This window comes from Rhincodon typus, chromosome 32, assembly GCF_021869965.1.
Source record: "Rhincodon typus isolate 14 chromosome 32, sRhiTyp1.1, whole genome shotgun sequence".
Taxonomy (NCBI): Eukaryota; Metazoa; Chordata; class Chondrichthyes; order Orectolobiformes; family Rhincodontidae; genus Rhincodon; species Rhincodon typus.
The window spans coordinates 5,741,597-5,769,517 of record NC_063363.1 but is presented as its reverse complement, the minus strand read 5'-3'; the positions used below and the strand labels follow the sequence as shown (position 1 = coordinate 5,769,517).

At 43.2% G+C, this 27,921-nt stretch overlaps 1 protein-coding gene across 2 annotated transcripts; it reads left to right on the top strand.

The window, feature by feature from the left end:
- The first annotated feature begins 557 nt into the window (after positions 1–557).
- On the top strand, positions 558–27,018 carry scn2b (sodium channel, voltage-gated, type II, beta). Of its 2 annotated transcripts, XM_020537121.2 has the most exons (5): positions 558–915; positions 18,847–19,013; positions 21,886–22,096; positions 24,293–24,488; positions 25,569–27,018. In XM_020537121.2, the coding sequence occupies exons 1-5, from the start codon at positions 837–839 to the stop codon at positions 25,576–25,578; spliced, it is 663 nt and encodes a 220-aa protein (XP_020392710.2). In that variant the 5' UTR covers positions 558–836; the 3' UTR covers positions 25,579–27,018. The 2 variants fall into 2 exon arrangements, with proteins under 2 accessions (XP_020392710.2, XP_048471491.1); XM_048615534.1 differs by lacking the exon at positions 25,569–27,018 and having other exon boundaries at positions 24,293–24,492.
- The last annotated feature ends 903 nt before the right edge of the window (positions 27,019–27,921 follow it).

The window sequence follows — 27,921 nt, the reverse complement described above, 5'->3', positions numbered from 1 at the left end:
TTGTGAGGACTTTGACAGAATGAATGTGGAAATGGCAAAAGGGGAGTAGGAGGAGAGGAAAGAAAGGGAGTAGGGAGGTGATGAGAGAGGGTATGGAAGGAGAGGGGAGAAAGAGAGAGAGGGGATGATGAATGGGCGGGGCAAAGGTGGAGAAGAAAGGATGCAAACAGAAACTGAGATCAATCTTAGAATGTGTAAAAGAGCTAAAATCTAAGATTTAGATTAAAATAATAAACACCAATTTAAAAAAAACATTCTGAATGGAAAGGAAGTAAATAGGCAAGTCAAGTTTGAATAATTTTAATTTCAGAAAGCATTTTACAGAGTATTTGCGTTATTGCCATTCGGCCCAACTATTCTGTGCCAGTATTTAAGCTTCACTCCAGCCTCCTGTCATCCCTCTTCATGACAAATCTATCCTTCCATTCCTTTATTCCTCCTTCCCTTTAGGCGCAGCATTTATAATGTACCTGAAATGGTTAATGTCCTGTTTATTCAAAGCCCAAATAAGGGGATAAAAGTGTGCAGGAATAGCACACTGTGGCGCCCAGCAACAAGGCTTCCCCACCCCACCTCTCCAGGAAAGCGGCCCCAATTTTGCAGACCCTGCTGATTTGGAGCTGGTTCACATCTCAACCCACTCCAGTTGCGGTGCGTTCATTTGTCACGGATTCGAAGGGGTCCCGGACCCCTTTCGGCTGCTCCCCAAGCCACACAATGTGAGCTCCTTCCTGCTCCAGCCCAGAACACAGCTCGCTCAGTCCTGTCAGCTACCCAGCCGGAGCAACTTCCTCCCCTGCTCCTTCGTTTGGCCCTCCATCCCTGGCTAATTCGCAATGAAACTTCACGTTAGCCCGGCTCTTTCTCCCCTACATTCCTGCTTCCTCGGGCTCATGCTCCTGTCTAGTGGCTCGGGTAAGTTGTCATTGCATTTATTCGTTTAGGGAGAGAGAGGGGGAAAGAGACAGAGATGGAGGAGGAGAGAGAGAGAGGGTCGAGACTGAACCAGCAAGAACCTGCCAAAACGACAAGGTTAACATATTTTTCGTTCGTTTAATAGCGAAAATATAGAATAAAAGAAAAGGTATGATCCAATATTGAATGTGTGAATTAAGGACCCTAGGTTGCAATTCCTTACCAGCTTCCCATTATCTGTTTACACATTAATAATGTATTTTTGCACAGCCTGTTGTACATTAAATTTGTCAGGGCAGATTCTGTTGTTACTGATATGTATCAGATTGTGCATTGTTTAAAAAGACACCCACACATAGAGCCAGCTTTCAGATTGAAATAGAATGCTTGCTCTCTCCACGCTGGTTACTGGGTGTGTCAAAATGTCCTCCTCATCAGATATGTGTCCTCCGTGTCACACATCTTCGCAGATCTTCCTCACCACAGTGTACACACAGTACTGCAGCTCGCTGGTCTTCAAAGGAATTCCCAGCTCTCATTGTTTGTTTTGCTTTCACTAATGTTCGCTCCACAGTGGGAGAGTGTTGTGTTGATGGATTGTTTCTGTACCTCAGTGGATGGGAGGTTTTAAAAAGAACATATGCTGTCAATGGGGACCTGAACTTAAAACATGAAGACGCTAGAAACACAGACTAGGTCCACATATATACTGAAGGAGAGAGAGAAGCAGAGGGAGTAGAAAGGACAGATTAATGTCCTCGGAACTGGTTCTACAAATGTACAAATCAAAAACAGGAGTAGAGATAGTAGGAACTGCCGATGCTGGAGTCGGAGATAGCAACGTGTGGAGCTGGATGAACACAGCAGGCCAGGCAGCATCAGAGGAACAGGAAAGCTGACATTTTGGGTCTGGACCTTTCTTCAGAAATGGGGGAGAGGAAGGGGGCTCTGAAATAAATAGAGGAGGGGGCAGTGATAGAAGGTGGATAATGGAGCAGATAGGTGGGAGAGAAGAAGGACAGGTCAAGGAGGCGGGGATGATAGGGTTTTAAAGTCCAAATTGAGACCATTGGGTTGTAGGGTTCCAAGGCAGAATATGAGGTGCTGTTCCTCCAGTTTCCGGGTGGCATCTAGCTTCAAAATCTCTCCAACCCCGACCTCATCCCAAGACCAGCACCCCCTCTAACCCCCACCTTCTTGACCTGTCTGTCTTCTCTTCCACCTATCCGCTCCTCCCACCTCACTGACCAACCCCCACCCCTACTTCCTACCTACACTCACCTTTACTAGCTTCATCCCCGCCTCCTTGTCCTGTCTGTCTTCTCTCCCACCCTATCCACTCCACTATCCACCTTCTATCACCGCGGCCCTCCCCCCCTCTATTTATTTCAGAGCCCTCTTCCCCTCCCCCATTTCTGAAGAAGGGTCCTGACCCGAAACGTCAGCTTTCCTGCTCCTCTGATGCTGCCTGGCCTGCTGTGTTCCTCCAGCTCCACACCTTGTTATCTAAAAACAGGAGTAGGCCATTCAGCCCCTTGAGTGCACTTCCATTCAATAAGGATCTGATTGTGGCCTCAACTCAACTTTTCTCTCTAATTTACAACGACATCTGACTCCTTTGTTAGTTAAGTCTGTCTCTACCTTAAAAATATCTGATGACCCTCCCTCCACTGGTGGATGAGGAAGAGCCAAAGACCAGTCTGGGCAGAAGGTAAAGATGTTGTTATTGTATCAAATGGGAAGAAGGACCAGGATAAACCATTTGGTGAAGAGCCTTTACCGCATTTGTCAATCTGTAGCTTTCTCCAGTATTTTGGAGGATGGCTATTCTCCTGTGGAGGAATCACAGTTGAGTAGCTGATATACAGGCTGAAGTTTGAAAACACCATGTAGTTGGGGTAGTCAGGTATCCAAGTAAAAATGTAATACCAGAGGGGCATCATGAGTGGGAAGAAAAAGAGAAGCAGAAATACCACAGATCTAACATCCTGGCTAAACGAGAACAAAGAATGGGAAACAAAAGAAAAGGGAGATGACATTTCTAATTCTATATTTAGTCATTTGGTAGACATTTGGTTGAGTTTTGCTGAAAGAGATAACTTTTATCCAAGCTTTTCATCTTGAGCTCATCAGGACATTCACAAGAATACCAATGTAAAGGGGAATAACAATTTGTACTGTCTGAAATGAAGGTGCTGACTGGTGGGCAGTGATTGATGGAAGTGTTGGCATGGAAAATGCACCAGTTAGATGATGACTGAGTACTAACTCTGCCAGGATCAATGTTCCCTCTAAGCTGCATGACTGTAGCCACTCTGAGGGTCTGGCATGGTGATCAGCATGCCAATACCATTTCTGGCATTAAGTTATGATTCCAAAGTCACTTAGAAGTCGGTGCAAAAGAAAAGAAGATTTGCAGGAACACTGGCCAAGATCTCTATGGTTGAGTTCTGCTCTGTCCATTCAAATAATATGCTGCTTCTCTATTCTTCCTGTCAGAGTGGGCACCCTGACATTATCCAACATTAGACTCTAGCTACCAAGTTTTTTCCCAATCACATAATCTATCTGTATCACTCTTGACAACTTACTTCCCTACCTGTTTTGTATCATCAGCAAATTTGGCTATCATGTCTCTTAGCTTGGCCACAAAATTTCCACTGCAGCCCTGACAAATGTCACCTAAATCAGCCCACCTGGATTCGTAAGTTTGTTAAATTGTTCAATTTTAATGGCTAAATTTTGAAGCTATATTAATATATTGTTACAAGTAGCGTATTTTAAAGAATCCCACTTGAAAAATCTGGCTTCCTAACAACATGGACATTCAGCAGAAATGAATATTATTCAGTCTTGGGTATCAGCCCAATGGTTCTCTCATGTCTGACTCAGAACGTTCCACACCAGAAACTTGACTGTATAAGCCAGGCTGATGTTCCAGTACTGTACTGAGGGAGTGCTGTGGGTACCTGTCTTCCAGGTGAGATGTTAAATAATTCCCTTTTTCCCATTGAACTATTTTTAAGAAGAGCAAGAAGATCCTGATAAATAGTTATCCCTCAGTGAATGCCATTAAAACAGGTAATCTGGGCATGATCACTCCTATGTGGCAATTTGGTGTATACAAATGGACAGCCATGTTTCCCTTGTTTACCTGAGGGCTCTAATGGTGTAGTGGTAGTATGCCTATCTCTGGACTAGGAGGCCTGAGTTCAAGTGCCAATTTCTCTGGAGGTGTATAAGGTTGTTTAAGAAAATATCTAACAGCGACTCCATTTTAAAATTTACTTTATCGGTCATAAAGCACTTTGGGACATTTTGAGATTGTGAAAGACACAAAAAACGTGAAGATTTCTCCCAGAAATCTGACTCCATCTGGTGAACTGGATGAGTAGCTGCAACTTTGAATTGTCTGACTGCAACTCCTGATGTAATTTTGAAATGAATGCTAGTTACCATAAAACCATAAAACCATAAGTCATAGAAGCAGAAGTAGGCCATTCAGTCCATCAAGTCTGCTCTGCCATTTAATAAAATCATGGCTGATTTGATAATCCTCAACCCCCACCTCCTGCCTTTTCCCATAATCCTTGATTCCCTTGCTGATTAAAATCCTGTCTGTCTCAGCCTTGAATACATTTAATGACCCAGCCTCATTAACCCTCTGTGATGAAGAATTCCACAGGAGAAAAAATATTCCTCCTCACCTCTGTCTTAACCTCTTCACTGTGAGATTATGCCTTTTGGTCCTAGGCTCTCCAGCAAGGGGAGACAACCTCTCCATTTCAAGTCCCCTAAGAATTCTATATGCTTCAATAAGCTCTCCGCTCATTCTTCTGAATTCCATTAGGTACAAGCCTAATCCACTCAACCTCTCCTCATTGAAAAAATCCCTCCAAACCCAGAATTAACATAGAGAATCTTCTCTAGACTGCCTCCACTGCCAGAATATCTTGCCTTAGCTAAGAGGACCAAAATTGTTCACAGTGTTCTGGATGTGGTCTGACTAGTGCGTTGTATCTTTTAGCAAGGCCTCACTGTTTTTATCGTCTATTCCCTTTGAAATAAACACCAAAGCCCATTTGCCTTCCCCATAACCTGCTGAACTTAGATGCTACCTTTTGGGATTCATGCATTAGGACTCCCAAATCACTCCACACTGCAGCTTTCTCGATTTAAATAATATTCAGCTCCTCTATTCTTACCACCAAAGTACAAAACCTCACATTCTCCAATATCATTTAACATTTGTCAAGTTTTTGCCCATTCACCTAACATGTCTATGTCTCTCTGTGAACTCACCATGTCATCTTCATCACTCACCTTTCCATCTATTTTTGTGTCATCTTTAAATCTGACTGTAGTATATTCACTTTCCCTATCCAAGTCATTAATGTAGATAGTTTTAAATAACCTGTTCAGATATGTTATGACATATCTCTGGAGTTGGTGGGACTTGAATCCTTGGGCTTTCTGGGCTCCAAGGTGGGGAGACTGCCGCTCCACTCCAAAAGCCCTTAAGTGGTTAATATTGTAAATAATTGTGGTCCCAGCATTTATCTCTGTGGCACTCCATTAGTTACCTTGCTGAAAATGTCCACTTTATCCCAACTCTGTTTTCTGTTGGTTAGCCAATCCTATACCCATGCTAATATATTATCCCAATACCATGGGTTCTTGACTAGGGTTGAACAATTACCATAGTGCAAATGTCATCTTCATGAAAAGGACCTGCCAGCTCCTTCTCAGGGCATCTACAGATGGGCAATAAATGCTGACCAATCTTATTTCTTTCAAAATAAACTGTCTAATTAAAAGGTAACAACAAAAAACGGTTCTGAGGAGGGGGTCACTGCATCTGAAAGGTTAACTCTGATTTCTCTCCACAGATGCTATCAGAGCTGCTGAGCTTTTCCAGCAATTTCTGTTTTTGTTTCTGATTTATAGCATCCGCAGTTCTTTCGATTTTTAACAAAAATCCCACACTGATTGCAGTCCATATTGCAAATTGTAATAATTCAATGATCAAATTAGAAAATGAATCCAAACTGTGAAAGTATTTTCACTAATGGCTTGTTAGTTTTTGTATCAATTACGGGAGTAGAATCTGTTTGATTTCAGGTCTAATGGGTAGATCTTCTAAGGATGCAAGAAAGCTCAAAATGAGAATTAGGCAATTAAACAGTTACTTGGTAGTGCAGAGCTTGGACCTTGCTAAAATCAGAGACCTGTTACTGACATGTTACAAACTAAAACAAGAATGCTAAATGCTAAATTTGGAAAGCTCAGAACACTTTAGAGTACAGGAGGAGAAAAGGATGATTTCTTTGGCAGGTTGACTCTGATTGGCCTGATTGGGATCGTGGGGGAACCTATAGTTTCCCATTGCTTTCTCCATGGCAATGCTTCAGCCAATTAGTGTCAACTTACTAATCAGTCTTTTCTTCTGTCGTAAAAATTGTTGCGATCTCAAATTTGACATTTCTGTATTTTCCCTGATGAGTGCAAGAGAAGAAAAGCTTCACCTTCACCTTCCAAACCCACAACCACTTCCATCTGGACAAGGGCTGCAGATACATGGGAACACCACCCCCTGCAAGTTCCCCTCCGAGCCACTCGCCATCCAGACTTGGAAACGTATTCCTTCACCATCACTGGAACAAAATCCTGGAATTCACTCCCTCAGGGCATTATTGGATCTACCTTATGAAAGTGGACTGCAACAGTTCACAAAGGCAGCTCACAACAACTTTCTAAAGGCACCTAGGGACGGGCAATAAATGCCAATCCAACCAGCAACGACCATGTCCTCTGAGTGAACCAAAAAAAAAGAACAATAGATCACAACTCATTCCACAGTTCATACAGGTTCATATCAGTCATTCATTCCCTTACTGAAGATAATTTACTCTATTAAAGTCTCTCTAACCCTTTATAACCTCCTTCCAGAACATATCTGATCTATTAATACCTCTGTAACCCTCAAACAAGGATGATCCATTTATTTTCCGAAGACATTTCTCAGCCAGTCCATTCCACATATTCAGTGTCCCGCGAGAGCAGTGATCCCTGCTGTCATTCTGCTTGCTTTTACCTTCCTGTCCAAGCCCACCATCACACAGGTTAGAAACTGTGGCATTCCTAAATCTGACACCAGATGGCCTTGCCCATTGAAGTACTGGAGGCCTATATACTTCAGGGAAAACATTTGGCATCCTTTGTTGCATTTAGAAGTGACAGTTTGCATTTAGAAAACCCCAAGTAAAACACCCCTAGTAAAACATTGGAGGAATTTATTCAGCCACAAGTGTTGGCACTAATAGAATGATGGGAGATTTTAGGAGAGGTGATTAAAGGTTTGGCCAAAGTAGTGGCTGTTAAGCTTCTTAAAGGAGGACAGAGTAGTGGAAAGGTGCAGGGAAGGACTTCCAGGGCTTGGGGACCAGGCACCTAAAGGTATATATTAGCATGTAACCACATCAATTAGAAGCAGGAGAAGGCTATTCAGCCCTTCAAGCCTGCTCTGCCATTTGATAAATTTGTGGCTGACCTGATTGTAGCCTCAACCCCATCTTTGATTCATTTGTTGATTAAAAATCTGTCTACTTCAGCCTTAAAAGTACTCAATAACCCCACCTCCTCCCCTCTCTGGGCAAGAGAGTTCCTCACTGTCACGACTCTCTGAGATAAAAAAATTCTAATCTTCTTTGTTTTAAATGGGAGACCCAGTTTTAAGTTTTAAGATATTCCCTCCTCCCTGGTCTTCCTACAAGAGGAAACATCTGTTCAGTGTCCAACCTGTCAAGCCCCTTCAATATCTTGTCTGTACGTACAGCAATGGTGGACAAATGAAAATTGGATACGGATGAGAGACCAGAGAGCAGGAAAATAGATCTCTCAGTGAGTTATGGGGCTAGAGAAGGTTATAGATAGTATGGGGGTGATGGTCAAATTTCAATTCGAGGATGAGAAATCTAAATCTGATACTTATTGTGAGCCAACGTAAGTCAGCATTTCACTCTGTACCCAACCCTTCTGTAGCTGCACAAATAATTGTTTGATGGACTAATGTAGCAGAGATGGGGCAGCAACAATTGTCCTCAGCATCTCCTCATTAGAGAAGCCAAAAGTCAGCTATGGATGCACTGAACCTTCTTTGACTGGAAGGTGAATGGCTTTGCTTCAAGGTGGGGTCTAGGTAATAGGAAGGGTATTATCAAACTAGAGAGGGCTCAGAAGAGATTTACCAGGATGTTGCCAGGTATTGAAGGTTTGAGTTATAAGGAAAGGCTGGATATGCTGGGACTTTTTTCACTGAAATGTAGAATGATCATGGTGGTTCATTGGTTAGCACTGCTGCCTCACAGCACCAGGAACCCAGGTTCAATTCTACCCTTGGGTGACTGTCTGTGTGGAGTTTGCACGTTCTCCCTGTGTCTGTGTGGGTTTCCTCCAGGTGCTCCAGTTTTCTCCCACAGTCCAAAGATGTGTAGGCTAGGTGGATTGACCATGAGAAATTGCCCGTAGTGCTCAGTGATGTGTAGATTAGGTGGGTTTTAGGGGGATGGGTCTGGGTGGGATGCTCTGAGGGTCAGTGTGGACTTGTTGGGCTGAAGGGCCTGTTTCCACACTGTAGGGATTCCATGGACATTGACAGGTGACCTGATAGAAGTTTATAAAATAATGAGAGGTATAGATAGAATTGATGGCAGTTGTCTTTTCCCTAAGATGGGGAAATTCAAGACTACAGGGCACATTTTTAAGGTGAGAAGAGAAAGATTTAAAAAAGAGATGAAGCAAATTATTTACACACATGGTGGTTTATGTGTGGAATGAATTTCCTGAGGAAGTGGTGGATGTGGGTACAATTACAATGTTTAAAAGACATTTGGATGGATATACGAATAGGAAAGGTTTGGAGGGATATGGGCCAGGAGCAGGCAGAGAGGACTAGTTTAGTTTGGGATTATGTTCGGCATGGAGTGGTTGGACCGAAGGGTCTGTTTCCGTGCTGTATGACTCAATGACTCTATGACTCTAATGTGATGGCCCCACAGTAGAATGTCCTGTTGCCACTCATTACCCATTCTCATGGACAAGTATTGGATGAGGTACTGGGGAGTTTCAATATTTCCTGTGGAATGTTGCTCCGAGAATAACTGGGCTCCAGAGGAATGGATAACTTCTGAGTCATAGAGACATAGAGATATACAGCATGGGAACAGATCCTTTGGTCCAACTGGTCCATGATGACCAAATATCCTAACTTAATCGAGTCCTATTTGACAGCTTTTGGCTCATATCCCTCTAAACCCTTCCTGTTCATATACCCATCCAGATGCATTTTAAATGTTGGAATTGTACCAGCCTCCACCACTTCCTCTGGCAGCTCATTCCATACACGCACCATCATATGCGTGAAAACGTTGCCCCTTAGGTCCCTTTTAAATCTTTCCCCTCTCACCTTAAACCCATGCCGTTTAGTTTTGCACTCCACTACCCTGGGGAAAACACCTTGACTATTCACCCTCTCCATTGCCCCTCATGATTTTATAAACCTGTGCAAGGTCACTCCTCAGCCTCCAACACTCCAGGGAAAATAGCCCCAGCCTATTCAGCCTCTCCCTGTAGCTCAAACCCTCCAACCCTGGCAACATCCTTTCAAATCTATCTGATCCCTTTCAAGTTTCACAATATCTTTCTTACAGCAGGGAGACCAGAACTGAATGTAATATTCCAAAAGTGGCTTAACCAATGTCCTGTACAAGTGCAACATGACCTCCCAACTCCTATACTCAATGCCTTCTTCAGTATCTGTCTACCTGCAACTTTACTTGCAATGAACTATGAATCTGCACCCCAAGGTCTCTACGTTCGGCAACACTCCCCTGGACCTTGCTATGAAGTGTATAAGTCCTGCCCTGATTTGCCTTTCCAAAATACAGCATCTCACATTTATCCAAATTAAACTCCAGCTGCCACTCCTCAGCCCATTTGCCCATCTAATCATGATGCCCTGGTTGTCATTTCATCATTCACAAAAGATTAAGGAATTTAATAAAACCTAAAAGGATTGACTAATTGTTTAGCTAGTTATGGACCTAATCAGAGGGCCCAGTTACTTTGTTATTTGTTGCTGGGATATGGGGGTTGCTCGTGAAGCTAGCATTTGCCACCCATTCTTAATGGCACTGGAGAACAGTTAAGACTCACCCACAAGGAAGATGGTCATCTGTCAGACTGACCAAGTAAAGACAGTAGGTTTCTTCAGGATATTAGCAAACCAGATGGGTATTTAAAGCAATTTATGACAGTGTCATGACTATTATTGAGACTAATCTCAAGCCGACATTTTTCTTTAAAACAATTAATCAACTTTAAATTCCACCAGCTGTCATGGGAAGACAAAACACTACCTTTGGCCTCCATCAGTCTGGGCATCTGGATTATTAGTCCAGTGATATTGCCAATAGACTAGCATCTCCCCTCACCAACTCTCACTCCTTCCAGCTCAACCACACTGTCCCACTCATTCCCTCCCTCTCCAGACTCACTTCGTCCCTCTCCTACTCACCCTCCTTGCACCATCTTCAGCACTGATTCAATTCATTGCCCAGTCCCATTATTCATAGAATCATAGAATCCCTACAGTGTGGAAACAGGCCCTTTGGCCCAACAAGTCTACACCAACCCTCAGAGCATCCCACCCAGACCCATTCCCCTATAACCCACCTAATCTACACGTCCCTGAACACTACGGGCAATTTAGCATGGCCAATCCACCTAACCTGCACATCTCTGGACTGTCTTCCATAGTTTCAGTCACACATTTTACCCCCCGCACTCCACTCTCACCTTCTCACTCCTTCTTTCCCCTCAAGCATAGGTTAGAAAAAACTACATTTGCCACAAGATACATTCCTGTGAAAGGTATAGTACTGGTTAGATGTAATGTAAAACTTCATCTGCATTATTCCATAGAATTATTGGTCATCACAGAAGGAGGACATTCTCCCCCCCCCCCGAATATATGCTAACTTTTCCAAACACCAATCAAGTTACTCCCATTCCTCTCCCATTCCCCATATCCATGCAAATTTACTCCTCCCTCAAGTTTTATTCAATTCTTCTTTGAAGGTTCTACTTAAATCTTTATATCCACTATCCTATTGGACAGTGCTAACTTGGAAATTGGGAACAAAGTTTGAACAATTGGTTTTCATTGGCTGAAATGTTAAAGATCCATTAACCCCTCCAGGAAAGACTGAAGAAGGATATCCTAATAGAGACACATTAAGTACAATGGAAGGAGATTGCTGTAAGCATAACTATCTGCAAGGGCAGAGTCCTGACCCTCAAGTGGCCTAATTCTGGCTGTTTTATAATATTTTAAGATACTGTGTTAGAGACAGAATAAAGGTCCCTCAACACTGTCCCCATCAAACACTCCCAAGATAGGTACAACACAGGGTTTGATAGACAGTAAAGCCGCCTCTACTGTATTAAAATGAAAATAAAACTCCCTCTATGCTGTCTATATTAAACACCCCCCGGACAGGGACAGCACGGAGTCAGACACTGAGCAAAGCTCCCTCCAAACTGAAAGTAAAGCCCCTCCACTCTTTCAAACTAAAAGTAAACAGAAGTTAAAACTCCCAGAGTAAAGCCTCCCTATTCTGTCCCCATCAAATACTCCTGAGACAGGGGATAGCATAGGGTTAGATATAGTGTAAAGCTCCCTCTATTCTTTTAAACTGAAAGTAGTTCTCCCTTAACATTGTCCCGATCAACCACTACCTGGACAGGTACAGCATAAAGAGTAATCCCCAGCAAACACTCCCAGGACAGGTATAGCCAGGGTTACATACAGAGTAAAGTTCCTACTACATTGTCCCAATCAAACATTCCCAAGAGACAGCACAGGGTTAGATAGAGAGTAACACTCTCTCTACACTCTCCTCATCAAACATTCCCCGGACAAGTACAAGGGGACAGACATAGAGTAAAGCTCTCTGTACTCTTTTCAACTGTAAGTAAAGCTCCCTCTATACTGTTCCCATCAGAAATAATAAACAGGTGAATGAAGCATTGGTTCCGAGGGATAGTTTACAGTGTATGGCCCAAAAAGAGTTCTATTTATGAATGCACGGAGTATAAGGAATAAACTATATGAGTTGCAGTCCGAAATTCAAATTGGAGATTTTGATATAGTAACTATTACTGAGGCATGGCTGCAGGATGGTCTGCATTGAGGGCTAAATATACCAGACTATAAAATTTACAGGACAGACAGGGAAAATGGCAGAGGAGGTGGAATAGCCTTACTTATTACAAACAAAATTACTTCAGTGGTGAGGGAGGATATAGTGAGGGGAAAGCATTCAGTGGAGACTTTATGGGTGGAACAGAGGAATATTAAAGGATCTAAAACAGTAATAAGTGTACCCCTTGGTAGCAGGTCTAAAGTGTTAGATTGTATAAATGCAGAAGTTAGGCACAAGTGCAACAAAGGCAGATGGTATTACTGAGAGATTTTAACTTTATCGTAGATTGGGAGAAGCAGACAAGCACTTGTCAGAAAGGTAATGAATGTCCAGAGTGTGTCTGGGATAATTTCCAACAGCAATATGTCCTTGAAGCAAAAAGGGGACAAGCAAAATTGGATTTAGTAATGAATAATGAGCTGGATTTAATCAATCATTTAAAAAGTGTGAACATTTATCAAATAATGATCATAACATGATCGAGTTCAATGTAGCATCTGAAAGCAAAAAGCATGAATCATTTACTAGAATTTTAGATTTAGTAAAGCTGACTTTAATGAGATGAGACAGAGGCAGTCCATAGTAAACTGGGAAAATCTGGTAATGAATCAAACAGCTGAAGTATGGTGGAGGATGTATAAAGAAATACAATACAATACAAAATCAGTTTGTACCCTGAGAGGGAGAAGTTTCGTTTCACAAAAAAGAGCCATCGACAACTAAAGTGATACGGGACTTTATCACTTAAAACTAAAAGAAAGGGCTTACAAAAATTTAAATAATAGCACAGATCCTACTAGATGGCAAAGATACAAAGACGAACAAAAGGGATACCAAAAGGGATTATGAAAGGAAATTTGCATGGAACATTAAAATCAATAGGAAGAAATTTTATATTTACGAAAAGGGAAAGCAGGTAGTCAGGAGTAAGGTTGGCCCACGAAAGACTGAAAGTGGGGACATCGTCAGTGACTATGGGAAACAGCAGACATGTTTAATAATTAAGTTGCCTCAGTACTTACAGCAGAAAAGGAGGATAGCTTACTCAAAATTAATAGTAGATCAGGGACAGGAACTGAATAAAATTAATGTAAGTACAACACCAATAATGAGGCAATTAATGGAATTAAAGATTGGCAAATCCCCAGGACCTGATGGTTTCCATCAAGGGTGCTAAAGGAAGTACAGGAGCACATTGTAGACTCCCTAACTATAATCTTTCAGAGTTCCTCTGACACAGGAGTACTCCCTCTGGATTGTAAAATTGCACATCACTGCAATTTTTAAGAAGGATGAAAAACCAGGGAATTACAAACCAGTTAGCTTACTATCTGTGGTGGCAAGATTGTTGGAGTCTATAATCAAGGATGGTGTAACAGAACACCTCAAAGATTTTCAGTTAAACAGGGAGAGCCAGCATGGATTCATGACAGATAGATCATGCCTGACAATCCTCAGTGAAGTTTTCAAAGAGGTAACAAGGTAGTGAACAGGAGAACGTCTGTGGATGCTGCTTACATGGTGTTAAGCGTAAAAGGGTGCAGAAAAAATTTACAAGGATGCTGCTGGGATTGGATGAGAGGCTGAACAGGTTGGGGCTATTTTCCCTGGCGCATCAGAGGCTGAGGGGTATCCTTATAGATATTTATAAAATCATGAGGGGCATGGATAGGGTGAATAGTCAAGGTCTTTTTCCCAGGGTAGGGGAGTCCAAAATTAGAGGGCATAGGTTTAAGGTGAGAGGGGAAAGATATAAAAGGGACCTAAGGGGCAACTTTTTCATGCAGAGGGTGGTGAGTATATGGAATGAGCCGCCAGAGGAAGTGGTAGAGGCTGGTACAATTCCAACATTTAAAAGACATTTGGAAAGTTTAGAGGGATATGGGCCAAATTCTGGCAAAAAGGAACTAGACTAATTTAGGATATCTGGTCAGCATGGACAAGACAGACCGAAGGGTCTATTTCCACGCTGTACTACTCTATGACTCAGTGACTTCCAGATGACATTTGATAATGTCTGACACAAGAGACCATTAACTAAGGTAAAAGTGTGCAGAATTGAGGGCAAATTACTGACATGGCTGGGAAATTGGTTGAGTGGCAGGCAACAGAAAATGGTGATGATGGGTAGGTACTCAAATTGACAGGATGTGACCAATGGTTTCCACAAGGATCTGTGTTAGGGCCTCAATTATTCACATTAATTATTAATCACTTGGATAATTGCATATAATGTCATATATCCACATTTGCTGATGGACAATATGAATGATAGCGTGAAATTACAAAAGAATAATGAAAGACTAAGTAAATGGACAAAACTGTTGCAGATGGAATTCAATGTAATCAAGTGCAAGATTATCCATTTTGGACCCAAAAAGGATAGATCAGCATACTTCCTAGATGGTGTAAAGTTAAATATAATGGATATCCAAAGAAACATAGGGGTTTGGGTGAATAGACCTATAAAAGTGCCAAGCACATTTGCAGAAAATAATCAAAATGGCCAATTGAATGCTGGCCATTAATTCTAGAGGACTGGAGTACAAGGATGCAAATGTTATGCTAGAGCTATACAAACCCTGGTTAGACCCCACTTGGAGTACTGTTGGCAGATCTGGGCACAACACCTTTGGAAGGATATATTAGCCTTGGAGGGAATAAAATGTAAGTTTACAAGAATGATAGCTGGATGGGGGGAGGTGATGGCCTAGTGGTATTATCGCTGGGCTATTAATCCAGAGACCCAGATAATGTTCTGGGGAACTGCGTTCAAATCCCACCACAGCAGATGGTGGAATTTGAATTCAATAAATATCTGGAATTAAGAATCTAGTAATGACCATGAATCTATTGTTGATTGTCAAAGGAAAAACCCATCTGGTTCACTAATGTCCTTCAGGGAAGGAAGGAAGGAAACTGCCATCCTTACCTGGTCCAGTCTACATGTGACCGCAGACCCACAGCAACATGGCTGACTCTTAAGTGCCCCTCTGGGCAATTAGGGATAGGCAATAAACACTGGCTTAGCCAGCAACATCCTCATCCTGTGAATGAATAAAAAAAAACTCTATGGGTTATGTGGAAGGCATATACAAATTAGGCCTGTTTTATTTAGAATTAAGGGGTGATCTGATCAAAGTCTTCAAGATATTAACAAGAAAAGGCAAGGCAGATAAAGGTAAACTATTCCCACTGTTTGGAGATTCTAGAACTAGGGGTCATGTTCTTAAAATTAGGGCAAGACCATTCAGGAGAAATGTTAGGAAGTACCTCTACACAAAATCTGGTAGAGGTTTGGAACTCTTTTCCAGAAACATTAGTTAGCACTTCATCAGTTACTTTTAGATACTTTTTGTTAAGCAAAGATATTAAAGGATATGGACCAAAGGCAGGTATTTGGAATTTGGCTACTGATCAGCCATCATCTTATTGAATGGCAGAGCAGGCTCGAGGGTCTGAATGATGTAATCCTGGTCCTATGTTCTGATGTAAATACACCCAGGACAGGGACAACACAGGGTTAGATACAGAGTAAAGCATCTTCTACACTGCCATCATCAAATGCTCTCAGGACAGGGACAACACTGGGTTAGATACAGAGTAAAGCTTCCTCTACACTGTCCCCCATCAAACACTCCCAGGACTAGGACAACACAGGGTTAGATACAGAGTAAAGCTACCTCTACACTGCCCTCATCAAACACTCCCAGGACAGGGACAACAAGGATTAGATACAGAGTAAAGGTTTCTCTAAATTGTCCCCATGAAACATTCCTAGGTCAGGCATAGCACAGGGTTAGAGGCAGAGTAAAGCTCCAACTACATTGTCCTGATTAAACACTCTTAGAACTGGGACAGCACAGGATTAGATACAGAGTAAAGCTCGCTCTAAACGGTCAGCCTACATTTCCTGGTTTACATCTCAATAGGTCTTTCTCTCTGCGGAACAAATAAATAAGCAAATGCCAGTGAGAGACTTTAAATGCCGATTGTCGATCAATAGGTTAATGTGAGAAAACCAAACAAGTCCTTAACCCTTTCGTTGCTATCCCTCTATACGTACCTGCACTGGGGAACCTCACTGTCACTGTTCAACCAGAGGGAGGCAAATGAACAAGAGATTCTTTCAAGTTGCTCTAATTTCTCACTGAAGTGAGGCAGGCAGCTGAGCAAAAGGAGTTAGCCTTTCAGTGGAGACATCATGCTTGTGGGAAGGTGCACCCTTTATTAACCCATTGCTTCCCGATGCAGGCAATAAGGTGAGGTTAGCTGTGTGAAGTTACACATTGGTGTTGGGAAGGCAGTCACCATCCGAGGCGAGACCGTCCGGGGTGTGTTCTCAGGTTGGAACATCAGTCCTAATCCTGGCACGGGCCACCTCTGCTCTCCAGGACCGGTTTGGAACATTATCCGAGGGTTTTCATTCTGCGGTGCGGGGCATTGGTATCCCTCTTTGCGCTGTTAGAGAGATTTTTGTGTCCGGCCAGTGCATGCTGAGCGTGCACTGACTCCTGAAGAGAACCAGCCGAACGAGGACCTTCGTAATTCTTAACGGTAACCTTCACAGATGGCGAGATTCCAGCTCAGCCAAACGTCCTGCAATCTCCAAGTATCCTGGCCTCGAACGCTCAGTGAGCAATGCAGGAATTTGTTCCTAACTTCCCCGAGAGAGATCTAGCTCCTCTCTGGAGCTCAGTTCTTGGAGTAATGCAAATTGAACAGCTCAGGCTGACAGACAGGATGAGATTCCTCCTCATGTCTGTCTTTTTTTTTGCAATGGAATCTTGTTCCATTGCAGTATCCCCAGGGATAGGCCCAACTTAGTATTATTCAATATCGGTCCTGCAGAGTCAGCACTGGAACCCAGCTGCATCGCCCTCTGATTGATGCAGTGTTTGGAAATATAGATTTTCTTTTAACAGAGCCTTAAAGCACAGCAATATGCAAATAAAGCTGCAAAGAGTGAAGGCATGGCTGCAGGATAACAGCAGCACTGGGGCTGGTGCAGTTTGGGCACCATCAGAGCAGTTTTATTAATGCGGACTTCTGTTGTCAGGGCCGTGCTCACCTAGGGTACCGTCATCATCAGGATCCATATTTTTGATTCATTCACAGGATGAGGGTATCATTGGCTAGGCCACCATTTACGGCCATCCCTAATTGCCCAGAGGGAAGTTAAGAGTCAACCACATTGCTGTAGGTCTGTAGGCCAGACCAGGTAAGGACAGCAGATTTTCTTTCTTGATGGCTTTTTCCAACAATGGATTTACAGTCACCATTGATTCCAGATATTTGTTTGAATTCAAAATCCACCATCTGCTGTGGTGGCATTCAAACCCGGGTCCCCAAAACATACCTGAGTGTCTGGATTAACAGCTGAGTGATAATACCACTAGGCCATCACCTTATCCCTTTGAGCCTTGCTCAAACCCTTTCTTAGCTTTTAAGGTTGCTTCAAGCTCTTCCTGCAGCCAAACATTAGTTCATCTCTCTTTATTCAGCTCTGTGTCCAGTTTTGTTTTGTGATAATCAGTCCAGTGAAGGGCTTCTGGATTTTTATTTTTACCGTGCCACACAAATACACATTGTTGGCCTCTTGCTGTGGGGACTAATATTGGAAATGAGTGATAACAGTGTTGGAGCTGGACGAACACAGCAGGCCAGGCAGCACCAGAGCAGCAGGAAAGCTGACATTTTGGGTCGGGATCCTTCTTCAGAAATGAGGGAGGGGGAAGGGTGCTCTGAAATAAATAGAGAGAGGAGGAGTGGGGCTGGGAAAGGTAGGTGGGATGGTGATAGGTGAGTGCAGGTAGGCAGTGGTGGAGATTGGTCATTGAGGTGGGAAGAGCGGATAGGTGGGAGAGAAGATGGACGGGTTGTGTCAAGTCAAGGAGGCGGGGATGAGAGGGAGGGTTGGTCATGGGATGAGGTTGGGGGTGGGGAGATCTTGAAACTAGTAAAGTCCACATTGAGACCATTGGGTTGTAGGCACCCAAGGAGGAATATGAGGTCCTCCAGTTTGTCGGTGGCATCATTGTGACACTGGAGGAGGCCCAGAATGGACATGTCATCCAGGGAGTGGGAGGGGGAGTTGAAGTGGTTCGTGACTGGAAGGTGTTGTCGTTTGTCGCGAACTGAGTGCAGGTGCTCTACAAAGCGGTCTCTGGGCCTCCGCTTGGTCTCACCAACGTAGAGGAGGCCACATCGGGAGAGGCAGATGCAGTAGAAATGTGAGTGTTGTCTTTGTGAGTTTTGGTGAGGAGGAGGCTAGCTGTCAGCCTCCCCTGCACCAGGACTGAGCTTGGGGGTTGGTAGTGGTGTCTGATTCTCCCTTACTGTATTGTTTGAGGTTACGCGTTGAGAGAGTGAGGCATGTCTTTGTTGGTCTCTGTTCTCCTTAACAGTTCAGTCCTGTGGAGGTAATTAGGTGGCTTAGGTTTTAGGTCCAATTGTTGATATATGAGTTTAATTGAGGTACTTAATTAAACTTTTGCTCCTCCCAATTTGAGAGGACACTCAGGCTACATAATTGTAATAGTGGACTTCCAATTCCTTTTTCATTGTTGAAGAAACTGTCTGTATTTTACAGCTATGGAACAGTCCATAATTCCCAATGCTTTGGCTTCTGACAGTCTCTTTCTCACACCCTCCCCACTCTCTTTAGTCCACCTTGGCTCTGCTATGGAAGTTATGGTATCACCTTACATCATTGGGCTGAATGGTACATCAGCCAAACTGAGCTGCACCTTCAACTCCTGTTATGACGTGAGTGAAAAGCAATTCTCCTTAAATTGGACCTACTCTGAATGTGACAACTGCACTGAAGATGTGGTAAGTGATTTGCTCTTTGCTGTATAATTTAATTGGGAGATGGAAGGTATTTTCATTTTGGAAGAGTGTCTCCTTGAGTATCAACCCATCTCCAGACTTCCTTGGCTCCCCAAAGTCCTTGAAGATGTTGGTGCCTCACATATCCATGCCCATTTCTCTCAATTCCCTGTGTTGCTCTCTCCATCCAGTTTCTGTCACTTGTGGTAGCCATGAAACTGCTCTTTACAACGTCACAAATCATATCCAATATTCCTGTGACCATGGTAAACTATTCCTCTCTCTCTTAGTTGACGTGTCTACAGCTTTGCACCACACAATCCTCCAGCAAGTCTCCTCTGTCATCCACTATGAGGGAGTGGCCTACAGTGGGTTCAGCTGCATAATCATACCATAATTTTATGTAGTCACAGCATCTCCTGTAACAGTTCCTCCCCCCACTCTCGCAGTGCTTCCCCTGGAGCTGCACAAAGATCTAACCTTGTCACTCTCCCAGTCATCATCTACATGCTGTCCTTCAGTAACATAATCTGAAAATACACCATCCAGTTCCATGTTCACGCTGGAAACACTGAGTTCTGTTTCAGCCCTTCTCTCAAAATCACTGATTTGTCAGACTTCTTGTCCAACATCCAGTCAAGAATGAGCCAGATTTTCCTGTTAATAAACATCAGAAAGAGCGAAGTGATTGTCTCTGTCTCTCACCTGAGGCTGTTCACAAGCTCCATATCCTTTGCGGTCCTCCTACTCAAATCCTGTTCATCACAAAGACCACTACCCTCACCTTCCTTGTGTCATCTGTCTGCACCTGTCTTAGATCATCTACTACTGAAATTGTCGACCCTTGCTTTTGTAACTTCCGAACTCAACTATTCCAAATGTTAGCCTTCCCACACGTCACCTTTTATAAATCTAAGCCCATCCAAAACATAATCTATTTTTTAAACTTGCATTCATTATTCACCTCTGACTAACTTGGCTCCTGATTCAGCCTCTGATCAATTTTAAAATTCCCATCTTAATGTTCACGTCACTCGTAACTACATCCCTTCCCAAAGTTGCATCCTTGAGATCCACCACCCTTTGAGATCTCTGTGCTCCTTCAATTCCAGCCTCATTTTGTGCACCCCTCACTTTCGGATATTCACAGACAGCTGTGCCTTCAACTGCCCAGACTCGAGGCTGTGGAATTCCGTCCCTAATGTCTCCACCTTTTAGGCTGGCTTCTCGTCGCCGCTTTGGTCGAGCTTTTGGTTATATTCTTCACATTATCTTCTTCCTTGCCTTGGGATCAAGTTTACTTTGATCGTGCCCCTGTAAAGCACAAAGAGTTGTATTTATTGCCTTAAAAGCACTGTATAAATGCAACTTCTTGATAATGACTGTGAACACCACGTTTAAGACCAGCCAGGATGGTCTAGTTAGATGGATACAGTGAGACAAATATGTCACAAAATTGTTACAACTCCAAAGAAGGCCATTCAGCCCATAGTGTGTACACTTGCATTCTGAGCTTTTAACAATGCCAGCCTCCTGTCTTTTTTCCCATAACCCTGGATTTTGTTTCTATTTAAATAATCATTTAATATCCCTTTTGAATGCCTCAACTGAACCTGCCTCCACCACACTTCCAGGCAGTGCATTCCACACCCTAACTACTCACTGGCTGAGTTTTTTTTCTCACCTCGTATTTGCTTCTTCTGCAAAGCACTTTAAAAACGGTGCCCTTTGCTTCTTGCTCCATTACAAGCAGGAACATGGTTTCCCTAACCACTCTGCACAAACTACTTGTGGTTTTGGAAACTTCAATTTGATCTCACCTTAACCTTCTCCTATCTAAGGAAAACAGTCCCAACAGTCTCACTCCTGGAACCATTCTCAGAAACATCCTCTGTGCTCTATCCTATGTATTTAAATGCTTCCTAAAGTGTGGCACCCAGAAGTATATACTATACTCCATCCGATGTGTAACCATTGTCTAACATACTTTCATTATAGCCTCCCTGGTCATGTACTTTATGCCCATATTAACGCAGTCTGCTTACGGCGTGCTTTAACCAGCTCTCTCTACCTGCCCTACCACCTTTACTAACATATGTATACGTACACCCAGGTCTCTCTGCTCCTGCGTACACTTTAGGATAGTACCCTTTGTTTTTTTGCTGTTTCTGCATGTTCGTTGTACCAAACTGCATCAACCCCCATGAAGGGGTGCTGTGATTTTCCTGGTGGCTGTAGTCTGCTGTAGATCTTGGGGCAGACCATAATGTCTCCCTTAGCAACAACAATTTGCATTTATACAGTGTTATCAACAGAGACAAATACTTTTTGAGGGCTTTTCATTGGAATGAAACAAGATTCAGCAGTGAGCCACATAGAGAGTCATTAGGGCTGTTGACCAATAGCTTGAAGGTAATAAGCTTTCAGGAACATTCCTTAGAAGGGCAGCAGGAACTGGAGAAGCAGAGAAGGTTGGGAAATAAATTCCAGAGACTCAGGTCTCAGCATCTGCCAATGGTGATACTGTGAAAATTGTGAATGACAGATTGGAAGCACCAAGATCTCAGAAGTTTGTAGGACTGAAGGTTATTGCAGAGTTTGCAAGTGTGAGGCCACGGAGGAATTTGACGACAAGGATGAGAATTTTCACGTTGGCTCCCAGTCATGCAAAACTCCATGCATATTTCTCTTTGTAGGCACAGGGGTCATGGTTGAGTGGGAATTGGTGTGTATGTTAGCATACTGGTTGCAGTGTTTTGGATAAGTTCAGGCAGAGTTTTTGGGTCAAGAAAAGACTTCCAGTGGAGATGAATTGACAAAAGCTCCCACACAACCATTTACCTTTTTCTCTTTTCTTTCCCCCACAACCCTATAGCTTGTCCAATTCCGGCGCAAGGTTATCATCCCCAGAGATGACCGCTTTGCAGGCAGGGTGGAGTGGTCAGGGAACCTCAAAAGGAACGATGTCTCTATTACAATTCACGACATCCAGCTCAGTGATGAAGGCTTTTACAACTGTTCTGTGTTAAATCCACCTGACAGACATAACGGGTGGGGATTAATCCACCTGCGAGTGGTCACAGAAGGTATTGTAAAATAATGTTGTCGTCTCCATCACTTTCTGTCCCATCTTTGACTTGCCTGCACATCCCCTTTCTGTGACTGTCCATTGCATTTTCTCTCTTTGTAGTAATACTTTCTGCTCTTCTGTGTTGTGTTTTCAATATTGTCCCCCCCACCGCTGACTAACTATCTGTGTAAACAAAATTTTGGATTTAATGCAGATTTAGAAGTGGTTATCTGATTCTCGAAGAGACAACAAAGAAGGTCAGCATGGTGGCTCAGTGGTTAACACTGCTGCCTCACAGTGCCAGGGATCTGGGTTCGATTCCAGCCTCGGGTGACTGTCTGTGTGGAGCTTGCATATTCTCCCCGTGTCTGTGTGGGTTTCCTCCGGGTGCTCCAATTTCCTCCCACGGTCCAGGGGTGTGCAGGCGAGGTGGATTAGCCATGGGAAATGTGGGATTATGGGGATACGGCCATGGTCTGGGTGAGATGCTCTTCAGAAGGTCGGTGCAGACTCACTGGGCTGAATGGCCTCTTTCTGCACTGTAAGGATTCTATGAAAATTAAAATAAATTTGAACCTCCTACTTGACAAGGCGTGAGTTGTTCCACAAAACAGAACTGTTGAAGTTTGGCAGGAGGATGAGGAGAAAGCTGCCTCTGGGATTGAAGCTGGGCTCACTCCCTGACAGCAGAAGTCTTGTCTCTCTGATGACTGGGACGTAACCAGTTTCATCCACAGCTACTCAGCGCTCTCCAGGCCTTCTTTTTAACCCCACCTCTCATCCTTGTAAACCTCAGCTCATCCAAAACTCTGCTGCCCATTTCCTGACTTTCATCAGGTCCCGTTCACTCATCACCTCCTTATTCATTTTCCTAATCCTTGTCTGCCAAAGCCTCCTGTTTAATATTCTCAGATTTTCTATCTCTCTTTTTCTCTGAAATCTTCTCCATCTTGTCACCCTTCAAGGTCTTAGCCCTACGATCCTGTCCTTTGCTGTATTCCTTATACCCTTCGCTCTGGCAAGGTTGTGCCTTCAGTTGCCAAAACGCTGGCATTCCTTCCTTAAACATGTCCAACTCTTTATCCTTTGTGAGGGCATTCCTTAAAATCTACCTTTTTGACCAAGCTTTTGGTCCTCTGTCCTCGTATCTCCTTACATGGCTCACTGAAACCTCAGGACATTGGTAGTAGCATGAAGCTTTAGTCCACAATGTACTGTAGGCCTCTTTCTCCATTAGAGAGAAAGAGGCAGAGACCACTGTTTCTGTAAAGATTGAGGCTAACTACTGCACAGGCTGAGGTGAACAAGCAGGATCTCCAGGAACTATCATGGTTGGTACAAGGATTGAATCTGTGCTTTCGGCTTTATCTTGCATCGCTCTCCAGCCACCTCAGCTAACTCACCCCCTTACTATATCAAAGGTGCTGTACAAATGCAAGATGGCATGTACATTCAATTCCAATGTTTGCTCCTATATTTGTTTTTCTGCTCATAGTCTATCTATCTCAGTGGGTGGCTGGTGCTGTTAACATGGGGGTGTGTGAGCACTACCTTCAAATGCAACAATTGGAACACAGGGATTTTAGAATTAGAATTAGAGTTAAGATTAAGTTTATTTTCGTGTGTACTCAAGTTACAAAAGAACAAGAGTACAGTGGAAGTGTACAATGTTCCCAACATACGGCGCTATCTTAGGTACAAATCTTAGCTACAAAAAATAGAAAAAGTGAAGAAAAAAAAGTTACACTACATTACAGATATATGTGGTATATGTTAGGAAAGTAAGAAATAAAGCTAAAAAGGTAGACATTACAGATTTCTGTGCATCTATAAAAGAAACATTGAGCTCCAGTTGATTTCTGGTAGGTCCCTTCCACAGCCAGTATGACATCTGACTATCTGGTACAATTCAGAGTTAACACAGTGTGAAGCTGGTGGGACACAGCAGGTCAGCAGCATCAAAAGAGCAGGAAAGTCGACGTTTCGAGTTTACACCCTTCATCAGGACTCTGGTACAATTTGTCACTGATGGAATTCTGAACTGACTTACTGCTGATCACAAAACCCTGTCAAAATGCTCTTATTTAAACATGTAACAGAAAGCCTCTTGTTCCTGGATGTGTTTGTTTTCTCCAAATGTGTGCATTTGCCACAACACTTCCTCTGTCCATTGTAGGAACGTTTCCCTCACCCAGTGATATTTACCTTGCAGTTCCCCCTGAGCGTGACTCCACAGTGGCTGTGATTATAGGGGCGTCAGTTGGAGGCTTTCTGGCTATCGTCATTCTGGTCTTAGTCATTGTGAAGTGTGTGAGGAGGAAAAAGAAACAAGATCATCATTCTGAAGATCAGAAAACAGAAGAGGAAGGAAAAACAGATGGCGAAGGCAATCAGGAAGAAGACGAAAAGTAAGGCTCTCTGTCAGAACCAATTATTAGCTTATACTTCCTCAGACAGCACCTTCCAAACCCTTGACCACTTACATCTGTGAGGACAAAGGCAGCAGATATATGGGAACACCACCACCCGCAAGATCCCCTCCAAGCCCTCACTGTCCTGACTTGGAAATATATCACCGTTCCTTCACTGTTGCTGGGTCAAAATTCTGGATTTTTCCTTCCTGATAATGTATTCACCCGAGCCAGCGATGTCCACATCCCCAGGGGCATACAAAAATGAGTGAAAGAAAAGGTGTTGGCTATGGCTCAGTGGAAACTCTTATTTCTAAGTTCTTATTTCGAAGTTCTAAGAACTCTTATTTCTAAGTTTGACCCAGCGATAATGAAGAAATGCCGATTTATTTCCACATCAGAATGGTGAGTGGCTTGGAGGAGAACTTGAAGGTGGTGGTGTTCCCATGCATCTGCTGTCTTTGTCCTTCTAGATGGAAATGGTCCTGCCTTTAGAAGGTGCTGTCTGAGGATCTTTGGTGGATTTCTGCTGTGCATCTTGTAGCTGGTACACACACTGCTGCTATTGAGCGTTGGTGGTGGAGGGAGTGGATGTTTTTGGATGTGGTGTTAATCTAACAGGCAGCTTTGTTTTGGATGGTGTCAAACTTCTTGAGTGTTTTCAGAGTTGCACTCATCAAGTGGGGTAGGGTAATCCATCACAATCCTGCTTTGTGCCTTGTAGAATGTGGACAGACTTTGGAGAGTCAGGAAATGCAGAATTCTTAGCCTCTAACCTGCTCTTGTAACCACAGTAATTATTTGACTTGTCCAGTTCAGTTCCTGGTCACTGATAACCCAATCCCCACTCTCCAATATATTGACAGTTGCTGTTTACAGGAGACTACTCTGAAAGGCACTATATCAATGCAAGTCTTGCTTGTCCCTCCTATCACAGAAGAAGACACGTAATGTTGAGCGCAAGAGAGCATGTACATTGAATTATTTTTGTTGTAATTGTCAAGATCCCTGACATTGAGATTGAAGTTCATGCATTGTTTTGGTCCAATGCCATTTCTGTTGTTTTTTTTTCCACAGGCAGCACTAAACCAACACAGGAACTGTGAGCAAAGGTGGAGGCTGACAATGATCTGCCTCTGGTGAGAACTGTTGGTCTCCGTGCTTCGTGGGATATTTCCGACTCGTCCCTGTGTTTGATCCATTGCCTCGTCACATGAAACATGAGCGCTGAGATAATTCTGCCGTGCTGTGGAAACCATGCTAGCTCCGCCATGCATGTCATCAACCTCCAAATCACACATAGGTGTAACTGGAAAATACAGAAGTACCCAACGAGACCATAAGCTTCACACCATCGCTGTGTATATTGCACTACAAATCATGCCAAGTCTTCTATCAGTGTGGTGATTTCTAACTGAGGATATCAATTGTGCATGTTTCAACGGAACAGCAACACTGTACCTTCCAGTACCAATAGTGCACACCCAGGCTGATTGCTGCATGGCTTTCTAACACACTGGTGAGGGTAACTTTAACCTAATCCACTCGGCAGCATTCCCAAGGGATTGGGTGCAATGTTGGTTTTACATCTCTCTCAAAATCAGCCTTCAGTTGGAAGTAAAATCAGGTGAGCTACAAAGCCAGCAAACAGTGCAAGACTAGGGTATCTTGAGGAGATACAAGTGAACAGATCATTAAAATGCCATGAACAAGGACAGAAAATGATGGAAAATGGTTTTAGAATGTTGGCCTATGTATCCCAAGGAGCTTACTGCAAGTGGGTAGAAGTCGTGGTTAAACCACTCCTGGAGACATTGTAAACTTTTCTGGACATAGTGCCCTCGGTTAGATGTTGACCTTAGGGCAGCTGGCAGTGTAGATTTCCCAGAAGGATACCTGGATTCGAAGGGTTAAATCACAGGGAGAGCCTGCACAAACATGGCTAGGAATTTGGATGGTTAAGGACTGACTTGATCAAAGTTCTCAAGATATTAAGGGCAGCAGATAGCGTTGAGAGAGAGAAGCTATTTTTCATTGGTTGTGAGCTTAGGGCATAGTCAAAAAATGGGAGACTGATCTTTCAGGAGAGAAATTAGGAAACATTTTAACACATAAAAAGGGTGGTTGAAGTTTGGAATTCTTTTCCACAAACAGAAATTAATGCTACATCTATTGTTAATATTAACTTTTGATAGATTTCTATTAACTGAAGGCATTAAAAGATGTGGAACAGGCAAAGACAGAGTTAGTTAACTCTAATTAGTTATGGAGTTAATTGTAGTTCTGCTATGTTCAGACAGAAGTTTTTGATAGGGTTCTTATTGAATGGCCTCAGGGCTCAAGAGACTAAATGGCCTCTTCCTGTGCACCCAATCCCCTGTTTCCATTGGGCGGGTAAGGTCAAAATTGCCCTCAAGATTAATATTGTTGTTGACTTTGTTTCTTATTAAACAATGCCACAAAACATCTGCTGTAAAAACTTGGGAGCTAATGTCTGTACTGATATGGTTAACAGGTCCTGAATGTATTACGGTGTACAGTGTTTTATTGTCCACAATCCTTGTAAGTCTAAGAGTAGGGAAAACTCTGAAAATGGAGGTTTAGACATGGTGGTTGTCAATTGGCCACTTCAAAACATCTACTGCCGCCTTTCTCCCTTGGAAGAAGAGAGAGTGAAGGCTGTTTTCATGTGCAGGATGTATGGGTAATTTTGTGTCGAGGAAGTAAATTAATTCAGTCTTGTACTGCGAGGACCAATCCTTGAACAGAAAAGAACATTTTTGGAACAGTTTTTCAGCAGGATTAGAATTATTGAAGTCAGAATATATTGACTGGTCAAAAAATAGTCTAAATTTATTATTCTGGTCATCAACGGGGGAGTGCTACAGAAGGATTTTCACAGTCCTCTGGGAATGACCAGGAACTTCCCACAATCAGGAATTCCTATCCCAAGTGCTGCCTCCAGTAGCTTGATAATCTCTGATTTAATGATCTCACTGCTTTGTGTCGACTGGAATAGCAGATCTGTCTGTTAATGGTCAACTGTTACCCAGCAGTAGGAGCCAGAAACAGATGAATCTGTTTTTTGTTTTAAACGGAATTATTTCCAAACCATTCCCATGGAGGTCGTCAGCTGTTCCTGCTCAAAGCCATCATAGACATGGAGCTGAAAGCAACCAAGGGGCAAGGTGGCTCTGTAGTCTGACAGGAGGAACAGAGACTGGGAAGTGGGATCTTGGTGAGGGGAGAGGGGAATGTGAGTGGGAAAGGGGACACTGGGGAATGAGGGCTTGGAATCTTGGGGGCAGTGGAAATTGAGGATTTTTGGGCTTGGAGATGGGGGCTCAGAGGAGAAGAGAACTCAGGAATGGGGGGGGGTCAAAATCTTGGGGACACTGGAGAATTGGGATTTTTGGGAGTAAGAAGGAGA